The sequence below is a fragment of the Podarcis liolepis genome (assembly GCF_965112155.1).
Source record: "Podarcis liolepis genome assembly, chromosome: 15".
Classification (NCBI taxonomy): domain Eukaryota; kingdom Metazoa; phylum Chordata; class Lepidosauria; order Squamata; family Lacertidae; genus Podarcis; species Podarcis liolepis.
Window position 1 is genome coordinate 43,843,179 of NC_139566.1, and position 21,982 is coordinate 43,865,160.

At 46.7% G+C, this 21,982-nt stretch overlaps 1 protein-coding gene and 1 long non-coding RNA gene across 51 annotated transcripts in view; one reads left to right on the top strand and one right to left on the bottom strand.

The window, feature by feature from the left end:
• The window catches only part of NCOR2 (nuclear receptor corepressor 2), a 372,848-nt gene that overhangs the window by 33,538 nt on the left and 317,328 nt on the right, over positions 1-21,982 (bottom strand). For 43 of the 50 annotated variants that reach the window (XM_083476588.1, XM_083476601.1, XM_083476584.1 and 40 more), the window contains exons 28-32: positions 20,562-20,712; positions 15,312-15,461; positions 13,177-13,263; positions 12,089-12,369; positions 8,469-8,853 (exon numbers count right to left, since the gene is read on the bottom strand). In XM_083476588.1, coding sequence (XP_083332714.1) covers positions 8,469-8,853; positions 12,089-12,369; positions 13,177-13,263; positions 15,312-15,461; positions 20,562-20,712 — 1,054 coding nt within the window. The remainder of the gene's footprint in view (positions 1-8,468; positions 8,854-12,088; positions 12,370-13,176; positions 13,264-15,311; positions 15,462-20,561; positions 20,713-21,982) is intronic. The other 7 variants (XM_083476607.1, XM_083476623.1, XM_083476622.1 and 4 more) reach the window with 1 other exon arrangement.
• On the top strand, positions 183-9,050 carry LOC310694061. Its single transcript, XR_014519510.1, has 3 exons — positions 183-1,095; positions 1,392-2,856; positions 7,203-9,050. It is a non-coding gene; the product is annotated as an uncharacterized lncRNA (long non-coding RNA).

Below are 21,982 nucleotides of genomic sequence, written 5' to 3' on the forward strand. Positions count from 1 at the left end.
TGTCAGCGGACAATAGGTTAATGTGAAAATGAAAGTGTGTGTGTGTGTGTGTGTGTGAGAGAGAGAGAGAGAGAGAGAGAGAGAGAGAGAGACCCACCCAGCAACCATGGAAAGAATTAAACACATGCAAGGTGAAATCGAAGGCCAGATGAGGCTGACAGCCTCCTCCTCTCCTGGGGAGCTGGAAGCATTTTTGCAACTTGCAGCTGGAAAGATGACAGGCTCTTTACATTTTCCTTCTCATTTGGCAATGGCACCTCAACGTTTAAATACTTGCCTTGCCAGCCCCTCCTGTTCTGGACTGAACAAAGCAAAAAGAGCTTATTTGAGACTGAAAGGAACTGTGCCCATTTCCCAAACCTGCTCTTATCTGAACCAGTTTAAAACAAAGCCTGGAGTGTGACCTGGATCTGCCCGATGAGAACAGTTTGGGTTCTGCAGTCATACAAACACATCGTTTATCGTGGCCACAGCTGCAACAGGCCCAGAATAGGTTGTACACCAACGCTTGCTTTATTTATTGTTCATTTGACTTATTTATAGACTACCCTTCACTCTACGACCTCACAGCACAAACAAATCACAAGGTCATCAAATGATCAACCAACACTATAAAATATTACAATAATAGAACAGGCACGCCTGAAGGATATAAGAGCAGGTGATGAAATTATCCAAGTGGCTCCAAATGTCAATCCCTCCTGAAGACCTGGGGAAATAGCTGCTTCTTTTGCTGCCAATGAAAAATTAACAGTATCTGTGCTCAATGCACCTCAGAGAGAAGGCTTGCTCACATGCTGACACCCCTCTACCTAGATTTCTCCTGGCAGCGGGATCACTGATCGTAACTCAGAGACAGTTCATATGGAAGGAGCCACTACTTGAGATATTGTATCACAAGTTATGTAGTGCAACATAGGCATCTATGGGCTTGGAATCAAATTGGTAATCACTACTATTACATGGATTCGACCCAGACGTGTCCATCGGCACTCTGGTTGCTGCATTCTGCACTAGTTGCAGCTTCCAGATCTACTTCAAGGGCAGTCCCACATGAAGCGCACTGCTGTAATCCAAGCTGGAGGTTACCAGAAGGTTAGCCAGTGTGGTGTAGTGGTTAAGAGCGGTAGTCTCGTAATCTGGGGAACCGGGTTCGCGTCTCCGCTCCTCCACCTGCAGCTGCTGGGTGACCTTGGGCCAGTCACACTTCTCTGAAGTCTCTCAGCCCCACTCACCTCACAGAGTGTTTGTTGTGGGGGAGGAAGGGAAAGGAGAATGTTAGCCGCTTTGAGACTCCTTAAAGGGAGTGAAAGGCGGGATATCAAATCCAAACTCTTCTTCTTCTTCTTCTTCTTCTTCTTCTTCTTCTTCTTCTTCTTCTTCTTCTTCAGAACCGTGGCCAGGCCTTCCCAATCCAATGGTCACAGCTAGCAAACTGGCTGCTGCTGGGATTAGGCACACCTAGGCACTGAAGTCAACTTGGCTTCAACTGGCAAAGCTAGACTGAACTGCACCCCCAAACTACTCAGCCTGCTCTTTCAGATGGAAAGCAACTCCATCAAGGGCAGGCTAAATTCCAAATCCACAGTACCGCCATCTTGTCTGGGTTCAGCTTCAATTTATTAACTCGCCTCCTGGTAACTGACCAACAACACTGGATTCAGGTGTAACAGAGAAAGAGTTGGGTGTTATCTGTATATTGATGATGCCTTGTTCCTAATCACCTCATGACATCTCATAGTGGCCTTGTATAGCAAGATTAATCCTTGAGGGACCCCAGTGAGTAGTTCCCATGGGGTCAAGTAGAAATCTCACACTGCTACTCTGTCTAAATAATCAATGAGGTGGGAGTGGAACCACTGCAATGTGGTGCCCCCAACTCTCTGAGTTGCTCCAGATGGATGCCATGGTTGATGGTGTCAAAAGTTGTCAAGAGACTGAGAAGAAACAAGAAGGTTGTACCCCTCCCTTCCTCTCCCTTTCCCAACAAGAGTCCTCCATCAGGGCAATGTTGCTTTAGTAGCATCATGAACAAGATGAACAGGACACCACAGAATGACTGGTCTGGAGCAGGATTGTCCAGCGGCCTGGCACAGACTCAGCACTCGATTCCACAGTATTTCCTGCACAACAACTTAGGGCTTATCCACACTTGACTTTCCTCCATGCTTTCCAGGCATGAGCCGTGCTTTAAAGCTCCATGTCCAAACATCTTTTTTTTTTTTTTTTTTTTTTGCTCCAGAGTGTTCCCTGCGAAAACCTGTTCTTTAAAGTTGAACTGGAGCAAATGGCAATCTGTGGTAAACCTGGACTGGTGTTCTGATGTTTGCTCTGACTGAGCGCTAAAGAGTGGGTTTTCGTGAGGAAAACTCTGGGACAAACAACAACAATGCTCAGTTGTGAGCTTTTAAGCTCATACCTGTGCCTGGAAAGAGCAGGGCAAAAGGAAAGTGTGGATAAGCCCTTAGTCCGCAAGAACCAAAACAACCCCCAGGCATGGTGGGCGGCTGCACAGACTGTTATTGTTTCCTGCTCTAGACTCATTGAAAAAAGTTGGATGCTGTTGGTGGAAACCACCAATGCCTTTCAAATAGGGCAGGGGCACACCTTATGATTTTTAGAAAACCCACCAAGTACACCTGAAGTTCCAGCAACACAAATATTTCTTAGTACCCTCCTGTACCCGGCAAACTCATTTAGCATCAGAATATGATTAACCTACACCTGAATACTGCCTTTGTTTTGTACCCACATGCCATTTATGCGGTGTGAAATAATGATGAAGGCTTTTTGAGGCATGGCATTTAAATATCCATGCCACTAATCTGCTTTGCATAAGCCAGCAATGGGGAACCTGTGGTCCTCCTGAAGTTCATAGAATCATAGAGTTGGAAGAGACCACAAGGGCCATCGAGTCCAACCCCCTGCCAAGCAGGAAACACCATCAGAGCACTCCTGACATATGGTTGTCAAGCCTCTGCTTAAAGACCTCCAAAGGAGGAGACTCCACCACACTCCTTGGCAGCAAATTCCACTGTCGAACAGCTCTTACTGTCAGGAAGTTCTTCCTAATGTTTAGGTGGAATCTTCTTTCTTGTAGTTTGGATCCATTGCTCCGTGTCTGCTTCTCTGGAGCAGCAGAAAATAACCTTTCTCCCTCCTCTATGTGACATCCTTTTATATATTTGAACATGGCTATCATATCACCCCTTAACCTCCTCTTCTCCAGGCTAAACATGCCCAGCTCCCTTAGCCGTTCCTCATAAGGCATCGTTTCCAGGCCTTTGACCATTTTGGTTGCCCTCCTCTGAACACGTTCCAGTTTGTCAGTGTCCTTCTTGAACTGTGGTGCCCAGAACTGGACACAGTACTCCAGGTGAGGTCTGACCAGAGCAGAATACAGTGGCACTATTACTTCCCTTGATCTAGGTGCTATACTCCTATTGATGCAGCCCAGAATTGCATTGGCTTTTTTAGCTGCTGTGTCACACTGTTGGCTCATGTCAAGTTTGTGGTCAACCAAGACTCCTAGATCCTTTTCACATGTACTGCTCTCAAGCCAGGTGTCACCCATCTTGTATTTGTGCCTCTCATTTGTTTTGCCCAAGTGCAATACTTTACATTTCTCCCTGTTAAAGTTCATCTTGTTTGTTTTGGCCCAGTTCTCTAATCTGTCAAGGTCGTTTTGAAGTGTGATCCTGTCCTCTGGGGTGTTAGCCACCCCTCCCAGTTTGGTGTCATCTGCAAATTTGATCAGGATGCCCTTGAGTCCATCATCCAAGTCGTTGATAAAGATGTTGAATAAGACCGGGCCTAAGACAGAACCCTGTGGCACCCCACTAGTCACTCTTCTCCAGGATGAAGAGGAACCATTGATGAACACCCTTTTGGTTCGGTCAGTCAGCCAGTTACAAATCCACTGAGTGGTAGCATAGTCAAGACTGCATTTTACCAGCTTCTTTACAAGAATATCATGGGGCACCTTGTCGAATGCCTTGCTGAAATCAAGGTAGGCTACATCCACTGCGTTCCCTTCATCTACCAGGCTTGTAATTCTGTCAAAAAATGAGATCAGGTTAGTCTGACATGACTTATTTTTCAGAAATCCATGCTGACTATTGGTGATCACAGCATTCCTTTCTAGGTGCTCACAGACTGTTTGCTTAATGATCTGCTCCAGAATCTTCCCTGGTATTGATGTCAGACTGACTGGGCGGTAATTATTTGGGTCCTCTCTTTTCCCCTTTTTGAAAATAGGGACAACATTTGCCCTCCTCCAGTCTGCCGGGACTTCGCCTGTTCTCCAGGAATTCTCAAAGATGACTGCCAGTGGTTCTGAGATCACATCTGCCAGTTCTTTTAATACTCTTGGATGCAGTTCATCTGGCCCTGGAGACTTGAATACATCTAAACTAGCCAAGTATTCTTGTACTATCTCCTTAGTTATTCTGGGCTGTGTTTCCTCTGCTGAATCATTTGCTCCAAATTCTTCAGGTCGGGCATTGTTTTCTTTATCGGAGAAGACTGAGGCAAAGAAGGCATTGAGGAGTTCAGCCCTTTCTGTGTCCCCTGTTTGCATTTCACCATCTTCTCCTCTGAGTGACCCCACTGTTTCTTTGTTCTTCCTTTTGCTACGAACATACCCATAAAAGCCTTTTTTGTTGCTTTTAACCTCTCTAGCAAGCCTGAGTTCATTCTGTGCTTTAGCTTTTCTGACTTTGTGTCTACACGTGCTGGCTATTTGTTTGAATTCCTCTTTGGTGGTTTCCCCCCTTTTCCATTTTTTGTACACATCCTTTTTTAATCTTAACTCAGTTAAAAGTTCTTTAGATAGCCACCCTGGCTTCTTTAGGCACCTTCCATGTTTCCGTCTTATTGGTATTGCCTGAAGTTGTGCTTTTACTATCTCCCTCTTAACAAACTCCCAGCCATCATGAACTCCCTTTCCTTTTAGTATTACTGTCCATGGGATCTCACCCAGCACTTCCCTAAGTTTTATGAAGTCGGCTTTCTTAAAGTCAAGAAATTGAGTCCTAGTATGCTTGGCTGCTCCTTTCCGCTGTATAGTAAACTTCAGAAGAGCATGATCACTCGCGCCTAATGATCCTTCCACTTCTACCCCACTAACCAGCTCATCAACATTGGTTAGGACCAGATCTAAAATGGCTGTTCCTCTTGTTGCTTCTCCCACTTTCTGGACAATGAAGTTGTCTGCAAGGCCAGTGAGGAATCTGTTTGACCTTATGCTCTTGGCTGAGTTTGACATCCAACAAATATCTGGGTAATTGAAGTCCCCCATTACTACTATCTCCCTTCCTTTTGCATGCTTGGCCATCTGTTCCAGGAAGGCATCATCTATGTCCTCCGTTTGGCTTGGGGATCTATAGTAAACTCCCACAATGAGGTCTCTGTTATTCTTCTCTCCCTTAATTTTGACCCAAATGCTCTCACTTTGGTTTTGAAGTTCTAAATCTTGGATCTCTTCACAGGTATACACATCCCTGACATATAACGCCACTCCTCCTCCTTTCTTGTCTGGTCTGTTTCTCTGAAATAGATTGTATCCCCCCATTATTACATTCCAATCGTGGGACTTATCCCACCAGGTTTCAGTGATGCCTATTATGTCATATTTAGTTTGCTGTACCAAGAGCTCAAGCTCATCTTGTTTATTTCCCATGCTTTGCGCATTAGTGTACAGACATTGAAGTCCATTAATCATTCCCCCGTGTCTCTTATTTAAGGATTTTTTCCTCCCACCACTATGTCTGCGTGCTGTTTGCTCCATTTGGTCTATGATATTTGGATGATCATCTTCATCAATTGATAGACTCCTACCTTCAGGAGCACTGTCTCCCTCCCCCACATTAGTCAGTTTAAAGCCCTCCTGATGAGGTTTCTGAGATTTTTGGCAAAAACATTCCTCTCAACCGTTGTGAGATGCAGCCCATCGCTTGCCAGAAGTCCATCTTCAAGAAACTCCAGTCCGTGATCTAAGAATCCAAACCGTTCCTGTTTACACCATTTGCGAAGCCAGCTGTTCACTTCCACTATTTTCCCCTCTCTCCCTGGGCCACGTCGTTCAACTGGGAGGACGGATGAATGACAATTTGTGCATTTAGTTGCTTCAATTTCCTGCCCAGAGCCTCGTAGTCTCTTTTGATCTTCTGGAGGCTATTGCTTGCAGTGTCATTGGTTCCCACATGAACCAAGAGGAAGGGGTATTTGTCAGTGGGTTTTATGATTCCTTGCAGTCGTTCAGTTACATCTTGGATCTTAGCCCCGGGGAGACAGCACACCTCCCGAGACATCTTGTCAGGCCCACAGATCACTGCTTCTGTTCCCCTCAGTAGGGAATCCCCTATCACCACTACACGCCTCCTCTTGGGTTTGGTCGGGGTTCTTCCGTGAGCTGTCCGTTCCAAGGTCGCCTGCACATTCCCTGAGGACTGACTTTGCTGCTCGTCTTCATATACCTGATCGACTGTAATGAGGGAGAGATCCTCAAATGGAGTCTGTTCTTTGTCTTCCATGCTAGGGGAGAGGACTTCAAAGCGATTGTGTATTTCTAAACAATCAGAGCGAACCCTGAGCCTCCTACTTCTTTGAGTCACGTTTCTCCATTTATCTGGCATCTGTGTTGGTGAACTAGCCTCCTTCTCAGGGGAGTCCCCTGTCTCCTCCTTGGTGGAGAACGGTGTTCTCTGTTGCTTCCAAGAAGAGCTCCAGCTCTCTAATTCTTTGGAGCGTAGCTACACGTTCCTCCAGTTGCTGGACTTTGTCTTTTAAGAGGGCAATCAACATACAATTGCTGCAGGTAAAGCTGCCTGCAACCTTTGGCAAGATGGCAAACATTGCGCAGGAACCGCAGGCGACTGCAGCTGTTCCCTCCCCCTCCATCTTGAAAACGTGTCATTGGGGGTGGCTACAGTGGTCCTCCATCTTAAAAAGCGTGAAGACAGGACAAATAACCCCCGCAAAAAAACCTAGGTCTCCCCCAACAAATGTTTGAGACTAGCTCCCCTAAATCTGAAAGATGGATCAAACTGCGCACGCCGCCCTGCAAGCTCTGATAAGCTCCTCCCACAGCTAATCACCTGACTCAACAGAAACCCTGCCCCCTCTGACCTTTGCACAGGGAGAGCAGCTAATCAGCCACAAAGAAACACACACACAAGAAAACCCTTTTGCTTCTCCTTCAGCTGCTGCCCTGCAAGTTGCTGGACTGCCCCTCAGCACCCCTGACCACTGGCTGGTTGGGACTGTTGTGAGTCCAACAACATCAGGAGGGTAAATGGTTCCTCATTCCTAGCATAAGCAGCACATCAGTACATCTTTAGAAATATAGTAATTATTTCCAGAGAAAGAGTTCATATTTGCTTTCAAAGTCACCCCCAAATTCTACAGTCTTGCTAAATTACACCCCTGGCCTGGAATTTAAAACAAGTTTAAAACTGGGAATCCTCCAAACCTCTTGGCTACAATCTGCCCTGGAATCTTGCTTGCAGAGGGCTGGCCATATGTGTACATTACATAAAGGCCAGCCAAGAGAATCTTCTGTTCTTAGAAATGAACAAGATACTTCATTTAACAAATATGTTGATTCTCTTAAGGCAAGGGGGGGGGGTCACAAACTAATAGGCATAAAGACTGTATTTGTAGGGAGAATAAACGTGCTCATCTTTTTCAAATGCATTGGTCAAGTCTGGAAGAAAAAAATAGGCTGACATAATGAAGTCTCCCTGTTTCTGCAGAAGTGGATCATGCAACTCTGGGAGTAGAAGCCGGCTCTTCCAATATGACTGACAGCTTCCTCAAAAGCAGGTGGAATCTGCAGCGAACCCCCCCCCCCCCCGCTGGCCAAACACTGCTAAAAAGCAGCAGCAGCAAAAGGGGCAACTTTCCTCTTGAAAGTTATCATGGTGGTATGGACAGTAACATACTGGGTCCCGCCCAGAGCTACTGCTGATTTGCATATGCTAATTAAACATGTATATATGCAAACTTGGGCTTTAATGCCTGGACTTAAATGCCACAGAAGGATGTATGCTAACTAATTCCTCGTTCAAATCACTCCAGATAAGCTATTCAATTAATCTGCACTGTACCACAGATCAACCAAAACCAGTTCCTTTTTCATTCATTTACCCCAATTAATGTCCCGAACAACCCTGTTCCAGATAAATTGAATTTCCTTCAATTACCCCTATTTGTTACCCCCTAAGCCATAATTAGTTAATTTATTTCCCCAAATATCCTACCCTGTAAACCTAATTACCTCTGGTTCAATTCTCCTTGAATTCAATATTAACCAAGAAACATTCAGGGCTCTTAAAAGAATGTCTGGGGCCTGTGCCCCATAAGCTCATCCCTGGACATGTCCCTGGTTCCGGTGCCTCACAACCGGCCTGAAACGTACAACCTGAAGAAGCCCCCTAATCCACAGCCTGCAAAACAGGACCACTGACCTTCATGCTGCCGCGCGCTTGGCTCCCTCGTGGATACTGGGGACCCTCGGTGCAAGTGGCTGCTGAAAGCCGTCCCATGGGCTGCCTGGTGGTCCTCATAGGCAAGAGGGCTGTGGCGAGGTTTCCCTGCTTCAGGCACGATCACAGGGGCTCCTCTGGTGATGGAGCCGCCAGAGTTTGTCACTGGGCTGGGCCTGCTCTTCAAACTCTCCTCGTAAGCACTTTTCAAACTCTCCCCGTAAGCTCTTTCCAGAGTCCTTGGGTCCTGCATGACATCCAGGGAATGCAGGGGATGAAAAGTCCTCCCCGGGCTTCCAATAATGGAACGGACATCATGCTTTTTGGCACTTGCCGAAGCGTTGCTGTCATATTTCAGCGGGGTTCCCTGGGGGGACAAGGTGGGAGACAAGAAAGAAAGGTCAGCAAGCTGGCAGGAAAAGGACAGCAGCACGGAAGGTCACAAATGGCTTTCTGAGGCTGCCGCTGGCATTCTAGGCTTCGCTTCGACAGATGAAAGGGGGGGGGGAGGCACACTGATTCGTTTATTTTGTCAGTTAATTCCCATTTGCAGTTTGCCAAGTCTGTATGGAAATTGAGGCCACCGGGTGATAGCAGAGGAGGGATGGGATGGGATGCAGGGCTGCCACTTGCTCTGCTGAGAAGTCAGGCTTCCCTCTCCACCAACTGCTGGCCCCTGGCAGCCGCCATTCCACCAGGCCTTGGCAATGGAGGTAAGAGAACGGATGTCGGGTCCGCTGCCCTGGCAACAGTGCAGAGACCAGAAGCTTCTGGTGCCTCCTCTCCGTGAACTTTTCCACCCCAATTGGTCATCAGAAGAACTTGTACCAAAGTTTGTTTATCTCCTACTCCTTCAATAATGCATTTTCTTTTTGTGTCATGTTGTAAGCCTGAGGGCAGGGGTTATCTTTTTTTAGCAATCTGGGAGCCCATTTTGGCTAAAGAGCATAATAAAATTTATTTAAAACAAACAAACAAACAAACAAACAAACAAACAAATAGCATCAGCTTCCTTTGGATGCTCTTTCCCATCTGTTTTCAAATTTTTCACTTTCTGGGAACACTTTCCTGCACTAACTTCATTGCTATGGAACCCCTATTACCTGTCACGTTGCAGAGGATTCTGGTACATCTTCTAGCCCAGCCTTTCTCAACCTTGGGTCCCCAGATGTTTTTGGGACTACAACTCCCATCAATTCTAGCCAGCATGGCCAGTGATCAGGGATGATAGAAACTGTAGTTCAAGATCATCTGGGGACCCAAGGTTGAGAAAGGTAGTTCTATACAGTAAGTTCATTGCACCAAAGCATTGGCTACAGAAACCAAACCACAAGAACATGTCACACCAAACAATGGTTAAGGAAGTTCAACCCTCTATTCCCTTCTCCTAAGATGTTTGTTTGTTTGTTTGTTTTAAGACCGAAAGGCTTAAAAAGGCTTATTGAGGGCTAGGACTATCCCACTACTGGCTTTTGTTAGTGAGTCTATGAGCCTTTCTGGCTAAAGGTATAAATACCTGCAGTGCTTTTTTAGTAAAAAATGTTTAGGGGTACTCTCATTTTCCTACTCATACTGAAATACTTCCCCTCAACGAGGCCAAACTTAGATTCACAAAATGTTTAGGGGTATGCGTACTGCTGCGTCCCCCCCAGGAAAAAAGCACTGAATACCTGCAAGAAACAAACTCTGCTTTGACTTGATGCTTTAAATGACAAACCATGGTTTGACCTAACTAATTTGGTATGATCAAGATGCATAAATTAACACACTGTTATCACAGCAACTGGAATGCCCTGGTTTTCCCGTACATTTGGAAGCTCAAACTATGGCTTGGGTTCTAAACTATGGTGAGCACAAACCATGGTTTGGTGTGGTATCTGTATTGGGCATCCGCTTATGCAGATGAAAGACCAAGCACATTGGGCCCCATGATCATGTCATATGAATTGAGAATGGACCTAAAAACACATTCAACGTTTCTCCTACAGCTCCACGTTGCAAGGAAAGATCAGAAGCGATGGTCAAACTGGCTTTGAAGGAAACATGTCCAGTGGGGAATCCATGACTAGGAACACTGAAATCACCACTCTACCTCACAACTGGTGGTCACTTACCACCTGAATGATTTATACCAACCAATAGGTTATTCACCATTAGCTACCAATAAAGTAAGCAGAAACCTTAGTATTAAGAAGAGGAGGACATCTATTTCATTCTTCCTCTAGGGCAGGACATAATGTGTGATTGGCAGGGAGTGGCGAGAGGGACTGCTAGGCTGGCCTGGGAGCAAAGGGTGCTCCTGGGTCATTAAATGAGACACCTCTCCCAAGGGGAAACAATCAGCTCTGTATAACAACAGGTGGAACCATTTGAGGCAGGATGCTTAATTCACACATCCCAAAAACGTGGCATGAGGTAAAGTGGTTAGTCACTCTCAAGGAATATCGACATACCCACCTCATCTCTCCATGGGAACAAAGCAGATTTGTAAACAGCCCTCACTGAGGCCCGGCATAGCTGCTATGGAAACCATCCAAATATTTTATCAGCCCACGCAGGAGACATGAGCCAAAAGCTGACTCATCATTAAATGAATCTGGATCTGCTTGGGTATTTTACTTGAAACTTGTAGCAGAGGCTCAACTAGGAGAACTAAAGAGCAAGACCTGGGTTCAAATCAGTCTATGGCCATGCTCTCACTTTGTAGCCTTGGAACAACACTACGACCCAATTTTAGGTGCAGTGCTGAGATAAATGAGTGGCTTCCTGTCCTGGCTTGTTTTAACTAACTGTCACTCTCTGTTTGGAAGCAGTAATAATAATAATAATAATAATAATAATAATAATAATGTATTTATCCCCCCCCATCTGGCTGAGTTTCCCCAGCCACTCTGGGCGGCTTCCAATCAAGTGTTAAAAACAATACAGCATGACGAAGCAATGACGAATAGTGGTTATTTTAAAGCAGATGTCAAGACCCCGGAGTTCGCCACTGACTAGAACCCCCCCAAGTCAGAAGCTATAGTGCTACTGACTGCAGATCCCACAGCACCAGGGCCCCTAAAACTGGACCCCCTGGGCACTTCCCCCTGTGGTGCCTCCCACACCACCTTGCCAGTCCAATGCTATAGGCTGAAGGTCATAAGAGTGCAGGATGAGTGCCCAACCTCAGGTCAGAGTGTTAATGTATTTATTATTTACAGTATTTATATCCGCCCAAAAGTCCTAGGATGGAAATATTCGCAGTCCAAACAAAAAATTACAGCTTGACCCTAAGCAAGATTCTAGTTCTCCCAGAAGGAGTGTACAGCATAGGAGAGATGGGACAGAGGCAGAGTCCCAGAAGGCCTTAGTTCACCACCAACCCTCACTGGAAGAACCTGCTCACTAGGAGTTCTCCATAGCGCTGAGACAACCAGCCTGGTGTGCTGCCTTGCCTCCCGGGCTCCTTTGCAGCACCAGAACATCAGGAAGTGGACAATTCCAATCTCTGCCTCTAGTTACACACAGCAGGAGCTCCTAAGCAACTGAGCAGAGAAGGACACTTGTGTCTTCGCATCCTCCCTACCCCAGTGCCTCTCTGTTGCGGACCGTGTGGATACCTGGGTGATAGAGCCCTCCTTCACAGGCCTCGTCATCAGAGAGATGTCAGGCGTGCGCCTCAGCTCCTCCCTGGGAATCTCATGGATTGACCTTCCTGCTTCCTTCACAGTGGCAACAAGGCCTTCATGAACTGCTTTCATTTTCAACGGGGTAAAACTCTCATGAGGCCTGACCTTGTAGGCCTCGGATAAGTCCCTCGGAGGTGTGCTTTCCCTCTTGAGCTGCTTAGCTTCTCTTCTGAGGTAGTCCTCGGAGGCTTCCACGTAAGATCGAGGTATTCCTGGGGGAACATACCAAAAGACAGAATCCATCAATGGGCTTCCTACAGAAAAGTAACTTCTGCAATTCTCTCTTTTATCCTCCAGATGAAGCACATCACACAATTTTCAACTCAACTAATTCAGTTCATTTGCAAAAAGGACCATACTTGAAGACCAGAGGCCAAAGCGCAGCCCTGTGGGCAACAAACAAAATAGAACACTAAACATGCCACGAAAATTTCCAGGCCTAATTTGTTAACACAGCCCAAAGACCAACATCATTACATAGTCTTTTCTAGCTCACAGAACTGACTTGCATCACTCTGCAGGTCAGACTGTGGTGAGGCTGTCATGAGATTGACTCCACCCCAATGCCAAATTTATGCACAGCCCTTTAAAGTGTCTCCACATGACTGGGACAGAGAACAAAGTCCTCTTCCCCTTACTCTCACTAGTTGACATTGTATTTATAGCCTCCTGAGCCTGAAAGCCCCACATTGGCACACTGCTTTATTATGGGAGGAAGGGGATTCGGGAAACATGCAGGGTGAGTGCAACTCATACCAGCTGCACTCCCCCTTTGTGTCTCCTGGATCCCTTTCCTCCCAGAACTTCCCACAAACTCCCACATCCTCCTGAAGAGATTATTCAGCTGTCATAGGCAGAAGGCTGGATTTGGCTGACAGACAACCTACTGCCTGACCCAAAACAGTTGCCAGAAAAGTAAACAACTACTGAATTAGGATTAGAAAGGAGATTATCAGCATGACAGGCTGACAAGTTCTGCCCACAGGTTAGATTTCCATGCTCCCTTTGCTACACATTACCTTGCGTGATAGAGCCCCGGATGTGATGCGGTTCTTTCAAATTGAGGGGACTGTGGCGGTCGGGTGGGATGGCTCGTCCCATTAGACCTAGAGTTGCCCCACACAAAAGAAGAAACATATTAAGACATTTCAAAATGTGCACTTTTTATGCTCCTCTGTTCCCTCTGAGAACTTCTAGAGTTTCTATAACCAAAAAGCCAGACAGCAGAACTGGAATGAAGAGCCTTCCCCTTACACCTCATTTCCTGTGTTTCTTTTTCATTTTAATTGGACTGTAATTTGGAAACTCCCCCAGCTGTCTCCAAGCTGGCAGGGGCAGACGAAAGTCACATTCCAAAGAATCTAGAAAGCACCTGGCTGGCAAACGTGGAGTTGCAGCTTGTTCCTTTATTACTTTCTGTCTCCTGCCCCCACCCGACTCACTCATCATTAAGCACATGAAAGCACCACAAGCAAATTTTGAAGACCTGCACACAGGGACCTTGCTTCCAATTATGAGGAAATGCAGGGGTCCCCTTCACAAAGGTCCCCAGCAGCACAGAGGCCTCTTTCACAAGGTGCAAGGGAACACACGTAAATAACTTAGCCATAAGCGCAGGGCCAAAAGTGGGTCCAGTGGTCAATAAAGCAGTTTCTGCATGTGCTACAGAGGGAAGTGAGGGGGAGATGGGACTCGTCCACCTGGGAAGGGAGCCCACCTAGGAGAAGAAAAACTCTGATCCTAAACCTTTGCTGCCTTGTGGGCTATCTTCAGGAGAGGAAAAGGCTAATCCTACACAAATCTGGAGGGGAGTCCCTAAGATGGTTGGATGGTGCCTTGTACACCTCCTTCCAGCAACTCCTGCAGCCAAGCTGGCGCCCAACTTCTTGCTCTGATTTCCTTTGGACCACATCAACAAGGCTTGCCATATGGGCAGCCCAGAACCTCCAGACACACTGCCCAGGCTTGTGCACTGAGCAGGTCACTTCAGGGATGCTAACACAGCAGTTTGACTTCACCCCTGGAGGCACACTCCATTGTCTCGAGACAGATGGACGCCAACAAGAAGAAGGGCAGGGCAGCTGGTGTCCTTCCACCAGTGGCCTAACTAGGACTGGGAAAGACACACTGCCCATGTAATCACATTATTAACATGCATTTCCTTGCATGCATTCAAGGTTTTGATGTATTATATCACTGCAATTCTTTTATTTGTTTTTATTTTCTATTTCTCTATTCTGCCATGGAACCTAATGGTGAAGGGTGGGCAAGAATGCTTACTAATAAATAAACACAAATCATAGAATCATAGAGTTGGAAGAGACCACAAGGGCCATCGAGTCCAACCCCCTGCCAAGCAGGAAACACCATCAGAGCACTCCTGACATATGGTTGTCAAGCCTCTGCTTAAAGACCTCCAAAGAAGGAGACTCCACCACACTCCTTGGCAGCAAATTCAATCTTGGGACTGCAAATTCCAGCTTACAAAATAAGAGTTAAAAATTTATTGAGATTCTTCAGTCTTTTCGCAAGCTGAAATAAGGAAATAGGTAACCCAGGATCAACAGGGATGTTATATTCAGGTCTTATGGATAGCAGATTTCTCTTGAGGGTCAATAAAGCATTCCCAGCTTGTTTGGTGTGCATGGAGGCTTATTGTGTAGGATGTCCAAATTAACTTTCTCCTCCAACCCTTCCCCTTTCGTTCTGAATGGTTGATTTTAGATGAAAGGAAACAAGAGGAATGAAATAAATCCCGAGAGACAGAAAGCAGATTAAAGGACACAGATGCATAACGCTGAATGTTTGGATGGAGTGGTCCGTATGCCGCCATCAGAGAAGAAGGCATCAGCCACCTTTATTGGAAACCTGATGCACTGGAGAGAGTACATATGAATGGACAAAGCTGCCTTAAATGGAGACCGGCCACTGGTCCATCTAACCCATACTGTCTACTGTGACTGTCAACAGCACTCCAGGGTCTCAGAGAGGGTTTTCCCAGTCACCTGCTACCCAGTGATCATTTTAATTGGAGATGTAAGGGACTGAACTTGGGTCCTTCTCCACGCAACCTTCCAAAACACGGCAAGGGCAACTGATGACAGGCAGTACAAATTTGACTTGGCTGTATGCAACATTGTTTGTGACAGCCCACCTTCGATGCTAGCAGATGGAAGCTCACGCCCAGATAAACCCCGTGATCCTCTCCCTTCCATCATGTCATAGGTCCGTTTGATGCCCATGGCCTCGTGTGGGGCTCCAGAGTTTCTGCTGTTCTCTTTGGGACACTGTGCAACAGCACCACCTGAAGGGGGAGAGGTAAAACAAAGCAAAATAAGAGGTGCATGAACGTCCAGGTGAAAGATTGCAAGACTGCGGCTCATGCTTAAGGCAGGACCCTGCCCAAGGGGAGTCTCCGAGGCCTCAGTCCAACATAACTCAGCAGCTTTTGTAAACATTCCAATTTGGAGTCAATTCCCGGGAACCAAGTCATGTTTTCCCTCCCAACTTGCAATTCCAAATTTGGTGGCCTTGTGCTTAGACTCACCCCCAAACTTCCCTAGTGCCCGTCTCTAGCCAGCAGAACACTGCAAGTCAAGTCCAGGCCTGGCAGAATTTGCCTTCGCCTTTGCTTTCTTCTCTAGAAAGAGCCCTTTGTGAATATAGTGGCCCTCCCTTATTTTCTTTATGTACTCCTTTAAGATCTCCCCAACCCCCGCACGCTGCTCATCAATCTGTGGAGAAAAGACAACTCAGAACCACTCCATATCAACCTGAACGCAAAGGGGGGACCTGCCTTTCTCCCCCTCCGCCCCCAAATTTGAACCAACAGATGGGCTACAACGCTCCAAGCTTAAAAAGCTGAAGGAAGAAATCTGAGGAGGAAAAATAGCAGAACAGAGGGGGGGGGGGGAACTACAAAGAGAGAGGCCAGTGCTGGGAACATGCTGTGCAGCCAGAGACCAGAATGATAGCAAGACATCTGCTGCGCCTGCTATCCAAACCTCATGCAAGTGAATCTTATCTCTGTACAAGTTCCGAACTCTTTGCTTCCCTTCCGTGAGACCATTTCAGACAACCATTCCTATTTATAGAAGTTCAGATTTACTGCACAGATGGTACTACAGTCTTTATCCATCTTATGAGAGACGATTGGCAGAGACCCAGCAGTGGTAACCCCAAGCAAACCTTGAAAACTACTCTAAAAACTCCTCCCAAGTTGAAAAAGCTGTATAGATTTTTTCTGCACTAGCTACTGAAAGGGGCCATGTGTTCGCATGTGTGGCATAACAAGAGTGCACACCATTACATCACAGGAACACTGAAATGAAGGAAAGTGCCCCTGAGTCAGGCCACTGGTCCATCAGGGTGAAGGTTACTCTGAGCTGGGCTGGTACTGAATACCACCCTTTGCTGCTTCCCCTCTCACCCAGCAACCAAACAAGATATGGGTGTGTGGAAGTAAGCTATTTGGGGGTCATAAAAATGAAATTTCTGCCCCAGTTGCCAATTCTTCCTGCTTTTAACAGGCTCAAGTCATGCAGTCAGAGTTTAAAGGAGCTGAGTTTTGAAACACGCGGGGTGTGTATGTGCATTCCTACATCCTGTCATCAACAAACATCTGTGCTGCTCTTTTCTCCCTCTGCTCCCGAGCATGTTTATGGGAAAGGGGGGCAAAAAGAGAAAGAAAAGGATTTTGTAAACATTTCCCTTCCCCACAGAAGAGCTATTAGCAATAAGAATAACCAATCTTCTGCAATTCAGCTTACAGACGCTGTAAGCTTTTGCCTCATTAGAGCTCTTTTCTTGGCAAGTATCACTGTGGCATCAATGTGTTGACAGTGCTCCCCCCTTCCTGTCCACCAGAACTCAATCACAGATTTATTTATTTTTAAGCTTCTCGATTCGACACTTCCATCCTTACAGACTTTGCTAAAATTCCAAAGAGGACTTTCAGATTTCAATATTTTTCTTTTTAAAAATCCAACTGAGATTTTCTTCCTCTGAAGAGCCAGTGTCCATGTGGCCCAACAGGCTGGTGTTTCACCCTTGTTTCAGCAAAAACCACCCACCAGGAAAGATGCCTAAACTGCTTTTATCCCTGTTGACTCTGCCAAGAGATTTTTGGGTAACTCTTGGCCAAGTCTTTTGTTCAACACTTGCTATCTGGTTGGGAAAAAGTTAAAAGGCAAGAAAGGAAGAGGAAGAAAAGATGCCTTATACATGATGCCAAGAATTTCCCTGAAAAGAGAGTGGGGCATACTTTAAATGCTTATCCACAATTACTTTGCCCTGCTCTTTCCAGGCAGAAGTCTGCACTTTCACGCTCCATGTCTGAGTGGTTGTGGGTTGGGTTTTGGTTTTTTGCCTGAGCTTTCTCCACGAAATCCCGCTCAAAGCTGAATCAGAGCAAATGTCAATTCAGGTTCTCTGTGGATAACTGTTTGCTCCGATTCAGCTTTAAAGAGTTGGTTTTTGCAGGGAAAGCTCTGGAGCAAAAGAAGAAAAAGAAAAAAAAATGCTCAGACACAGAGCTTTAAATGGCATACTGTTCCTGGAAGGAGCAGCTGCTATTATTCATTTTATTATTTATTTAGCCTGTATCCTGCCCTTTTGCCCCAAAGGAACTCAGGGTAACAAGCACATCTATAATTGACATTTTTTTAAAAAAATAAAAAGCAGTTTTTAAACATAAAAACAGTGATCTCAGGTTTGCCAGATACAGAAACGAGGGAGACAGACGCACCTTGCCAGGGCTGCCCCTGAAAAGGCCCTGACATGAGTCAGTGCCAACTGGGCAGCCTCTGATGGCACCACCACCACCAAGGCTTTGTGAGTGGGACACAGAGCAGGCAGGCAGCACTTTCTTGTTTCTTTTTAGACCAGTGGCTGGAAACTCAATCCAGGGCTTAGTACAGGGTTGGGGAATCTCAAACCGTAGGGCCAAATGTGGCCCCCAAGCCTCTCTTATTGGGACTCTCCCAAGGCCACGCCCTCTCACTGGCTCCGCCTCACTCGCCTGAGTGTTTGTGTCTGGTTGGAATGTATCTGTGACCTCTAAAAATGATTCCTGCTTGCCTGGCTAGAGGACATAGAGTGGTTTGCGAGAGAGTGTAGAAACCACCAGACCTCTGTACAAAGGTTAACATTTACATTCATTGCTCTGCCCGCTTTTGCCTCTGGCCCCACCTACCAGTGGTATGTGGCTCTCAGAAGGCTGCCCCTGAGAGAATGTGGCCTGTGGGGTCAGGAAGGGTCTCCACCCCTGAATTAGTAGCTTTAAGTACACACACACACAATGGTGCCACCTTGCAGGAAATGCCGCACAGACTTTGCTAGGAATCCCAAAGTACAGCTGGGGTGACAGTGGCCAGATCGACACTCACAGCCCACATGCATGAAGTCCACAGCAGAAAAGCTAAGGACCAGGTGCGCAGCCTGGAAGTCACTTTGGACTCACAGCTGTCCATGGAGGCGCAGGCCAATTCTGTGTCCAGGGCAGCTGTTTTATCAGCTCCATCTGGTACGCAGGCAGAGACCCTACCTGCCTGCGGACTGTCTCTGTTCGAAGCCGTCCAGAGTGGCGGGGGAAACCCAGCCAGATGGGCGGGGAATAAATAATAAATTATTATTATATTATTATTATTAGGACCCTTGATAATCCTCTTCTTCAGGTGAGGAGACGAGCCCAGAGCAAAGGTCTAAAAGCCGACCCTTCTCCTTTGGCAGCCAACATGGCAGTACTGTTCACATGGCCTGGCTTTAGCTCTGTAGCAAAGACAAGTGGAGGCAGGTGGAAAAATGTTACTGGGAAAGGAAGCCATCCATTCGGAGTGATGTGTAACTTATAGGCATGGTGCAGCTGCTGATTTGTGAGAGAGATGCAGAAGGGCATATGGGGCAACACAGATTAGGATCTGGCTCTTGCCTCCCAACTGTGATCAGCACAAAAAGTGATGCAGTCCATTAAAACAGATATTCACGAAATCACAGTTGCATCTTGCCACGCTGCCAGGGCAGGCAAGGCACGTGACATCACACACCACTGCCAATCTGCATATTCTGCAGCCCTTGCACTCGCACTGCTGGGCCCAAAATACGGCCTGCAAGGTTTATCCCATTCATCGAGTATTCTGCCAACTGGGGCAAATCAAGAAGCAGCCCACTCTCTCAGCCTAACCTGCCAAATATTCGTTCACTGCCCTGGCTTCACTCTGACCAGAACGATACTTGCCTCTGGCTCTTGTAAATGACTTCCAATAGGCATGACCTTACAAGGCCTGTCAGCAGGTTTATATGGAAGCAGGCAATCCTGCTATGCCTGGTTACCACAGGACTGTTCTCTCTACCTTTTGCAGCTTAATGGAAGCATGAGAAACAAGTGGGCAGGAGAGGTTCCCGTGGCCCAGCTGCCCCCGTACTGCAGCCTGCTAGGTGAGGTTTGATTAATTCCCTCTGCTGCTTCTGACCTGCTGGGCTCCTTTGTGGTCTGCTTCAAAATACAGTCAAAGAGGAAAGAGGCAGGAAATACACATGCTCAAATGACTGCTAAGCTTTCTGAAAACAAAGCCATGTAGGCACACTAGGCCCCAAAGGTTTCTTTCCCGTCCTTGGAAGGGGCTTCTCTGTGATGGGTATGTCAATAGGTTCTCCAAAGAAACAAATTGTTCTGATTCAGAGATAACACTAAACCACAGCAATAGCCTTATGAGCAGATTGGAAACAATCTCTCCCTGGTTTAAATGAAATACAGCCTGTTGATATGTCTGAACTGGGAAATGTGGTTAGTCTCTAAACCATGGTGTATTGAAATAAGTTGGGACTGGAAACCATGGTTTGATCTTGGTTTGTTTGAATAAACAATACTTTAAAAAACGCCAGAGTTTGTCTTTGCCACATATACTGACAAACCAGTGTGGTGAGAGCCAGTGTGGTGTAGTGGTTAAGAGCGGTAGATTCGTAATCTGGCGAACCGGGTTCGCGTCTCCACTCCTCCACCTGCAGCTGCTGGGTGACCTTGGGCCAGTCACACTTCTCTGAAGTCTCTCAGCCCCACTCACCTCACAGGGTGTTTGTTGTGGGGGAGGATGGGAAAGGAGATTGTGAGCCGCTTTGAGACTCCTTCGGGTAGTGATAAAGCGGGATATCAAATCCAAACCAAAGTTATAATTTTAACTGGAAGCAGAAACTTCCAACCTCCTCTTATAGCAGTAGTTGAGGGAGAAGGGAGGGTTTGAGCAAGAAACTCAAGCACACCTTAGTGTTATGTCTGAGCTGGGCTGATATTACTAACCCCTTTGCCACTCCTATATAACATATCCTGCCTCATTTTCAAGGGATGCTACTGGCTCCGTCATTCAAAGCCTTCTCTCACAAGTGGTGCCAGAGAGGAATTTTGACTCACCATCGTAGGTCAGGACATGTCCCTTCTTCCCCTCGTAAATGACGTGTCCCTTGGGCAAGGCGTCCTCTCTCACTTTCTCCGCTCTGCTGGGGCTGTCTTCTCCGATTATCCTGGTAATGGTTCCTTTGTACAGCACTTCGGCTGGGGTACCCTTGGAAAGAGACCAAGATCCATATTTAACAGTGTCATAAACAATTAAGGCAGAAGCAGAGTGGGAATATGAGCACGCGCGCGCACACACACACACACACACACACACACACACTGTTCCAACAGGCAAGCTGGACAAAGGGGAGAAAGACAAGCAAACTCCATCCTGCAATGCCACTTGCTGTCACAACCAATAGATATGTACAGCTTAATTATTGATGGGCACAATAACTGTGGCCTGAGTTTTGTCCAGGACAGTGGGGGGTGGGGGTGGCGAAGGTTAAGTGTTTCATCTTAGGTTGCTGGGAAGAGATAAGGTGAGAGGAAGATGGAAATGACAGGGACCACAATTCAAGAAGATGGTGCAAGCCTGAGACCTGGTACGGTAGACTTTCTGTATGTGAAGCTGAAATGGATGCCAACACCCACCCACACACCCACACCTCTCCAGGTTTCTTTGATTTCTTCCTTCTCCCTGCACTGACCCTGAACCTCTGTATTGTAGAAAAGGGACCAGTGGGGATTTATGCCTTTGTGCATTTCAAAAATCAGCTTCCATTAGTCATAGTTGGGACACACCTTTGAATATGTAGAAGCAAATGCCTCTTAAAAGAGGAATCTGCTGTGTGCTAAGTCAGGTCATTGGCTATCTCCTCCAGTCATTCTCAACCTGGTGCCATCCAGATACTTTGAACTACAAATCTCATCAGCTGCAGCCACCTTCCCAGTCTGGGTGCCTGAGAGCCTTTTGTCTGAGTTGCTGAGAGTAAAATCGGGGCCATGGGATATGCAAAGAATGTTCTCTACCACTGAGTTCTAGTCCTACCCACCGCCAGCCACAATTTGCACAGGAGTAGAGGAGTTGTGCTCAGAGGAAGTTCTCCTGAGGCCCACCTTCCCTAGCAATTATTGATTTGGGGAAAGGAATAAAAGGACCACACAGAACCATAGAATTGCAGAGCTGGCCCAAGGGGGGCACAGGTGAAAAACACATAAATGGGGGGCAACGGCACGAGACTAGGGGGCCACAGTGGGAAGTGAGAAGTGAAGAAAAGACAGAAGTAACTGAGAAAAGAAAACAGAAAACAGAGAAGTGAAGAAAATAGAAAACAGAGTAGAGTGAAGAGAAAGTGACCGTGCTTCCCAGTGGATGGAGCGCCACGCGCACTTTGCAGCAACATCCCTTCCTCTTCCTTCTCCCTCTCATTTCGCACTCCATGCTGCCCGCATCTCCTTTGTCACAGGCAAGGTGCGTGGGTGCAGCAGGGTTA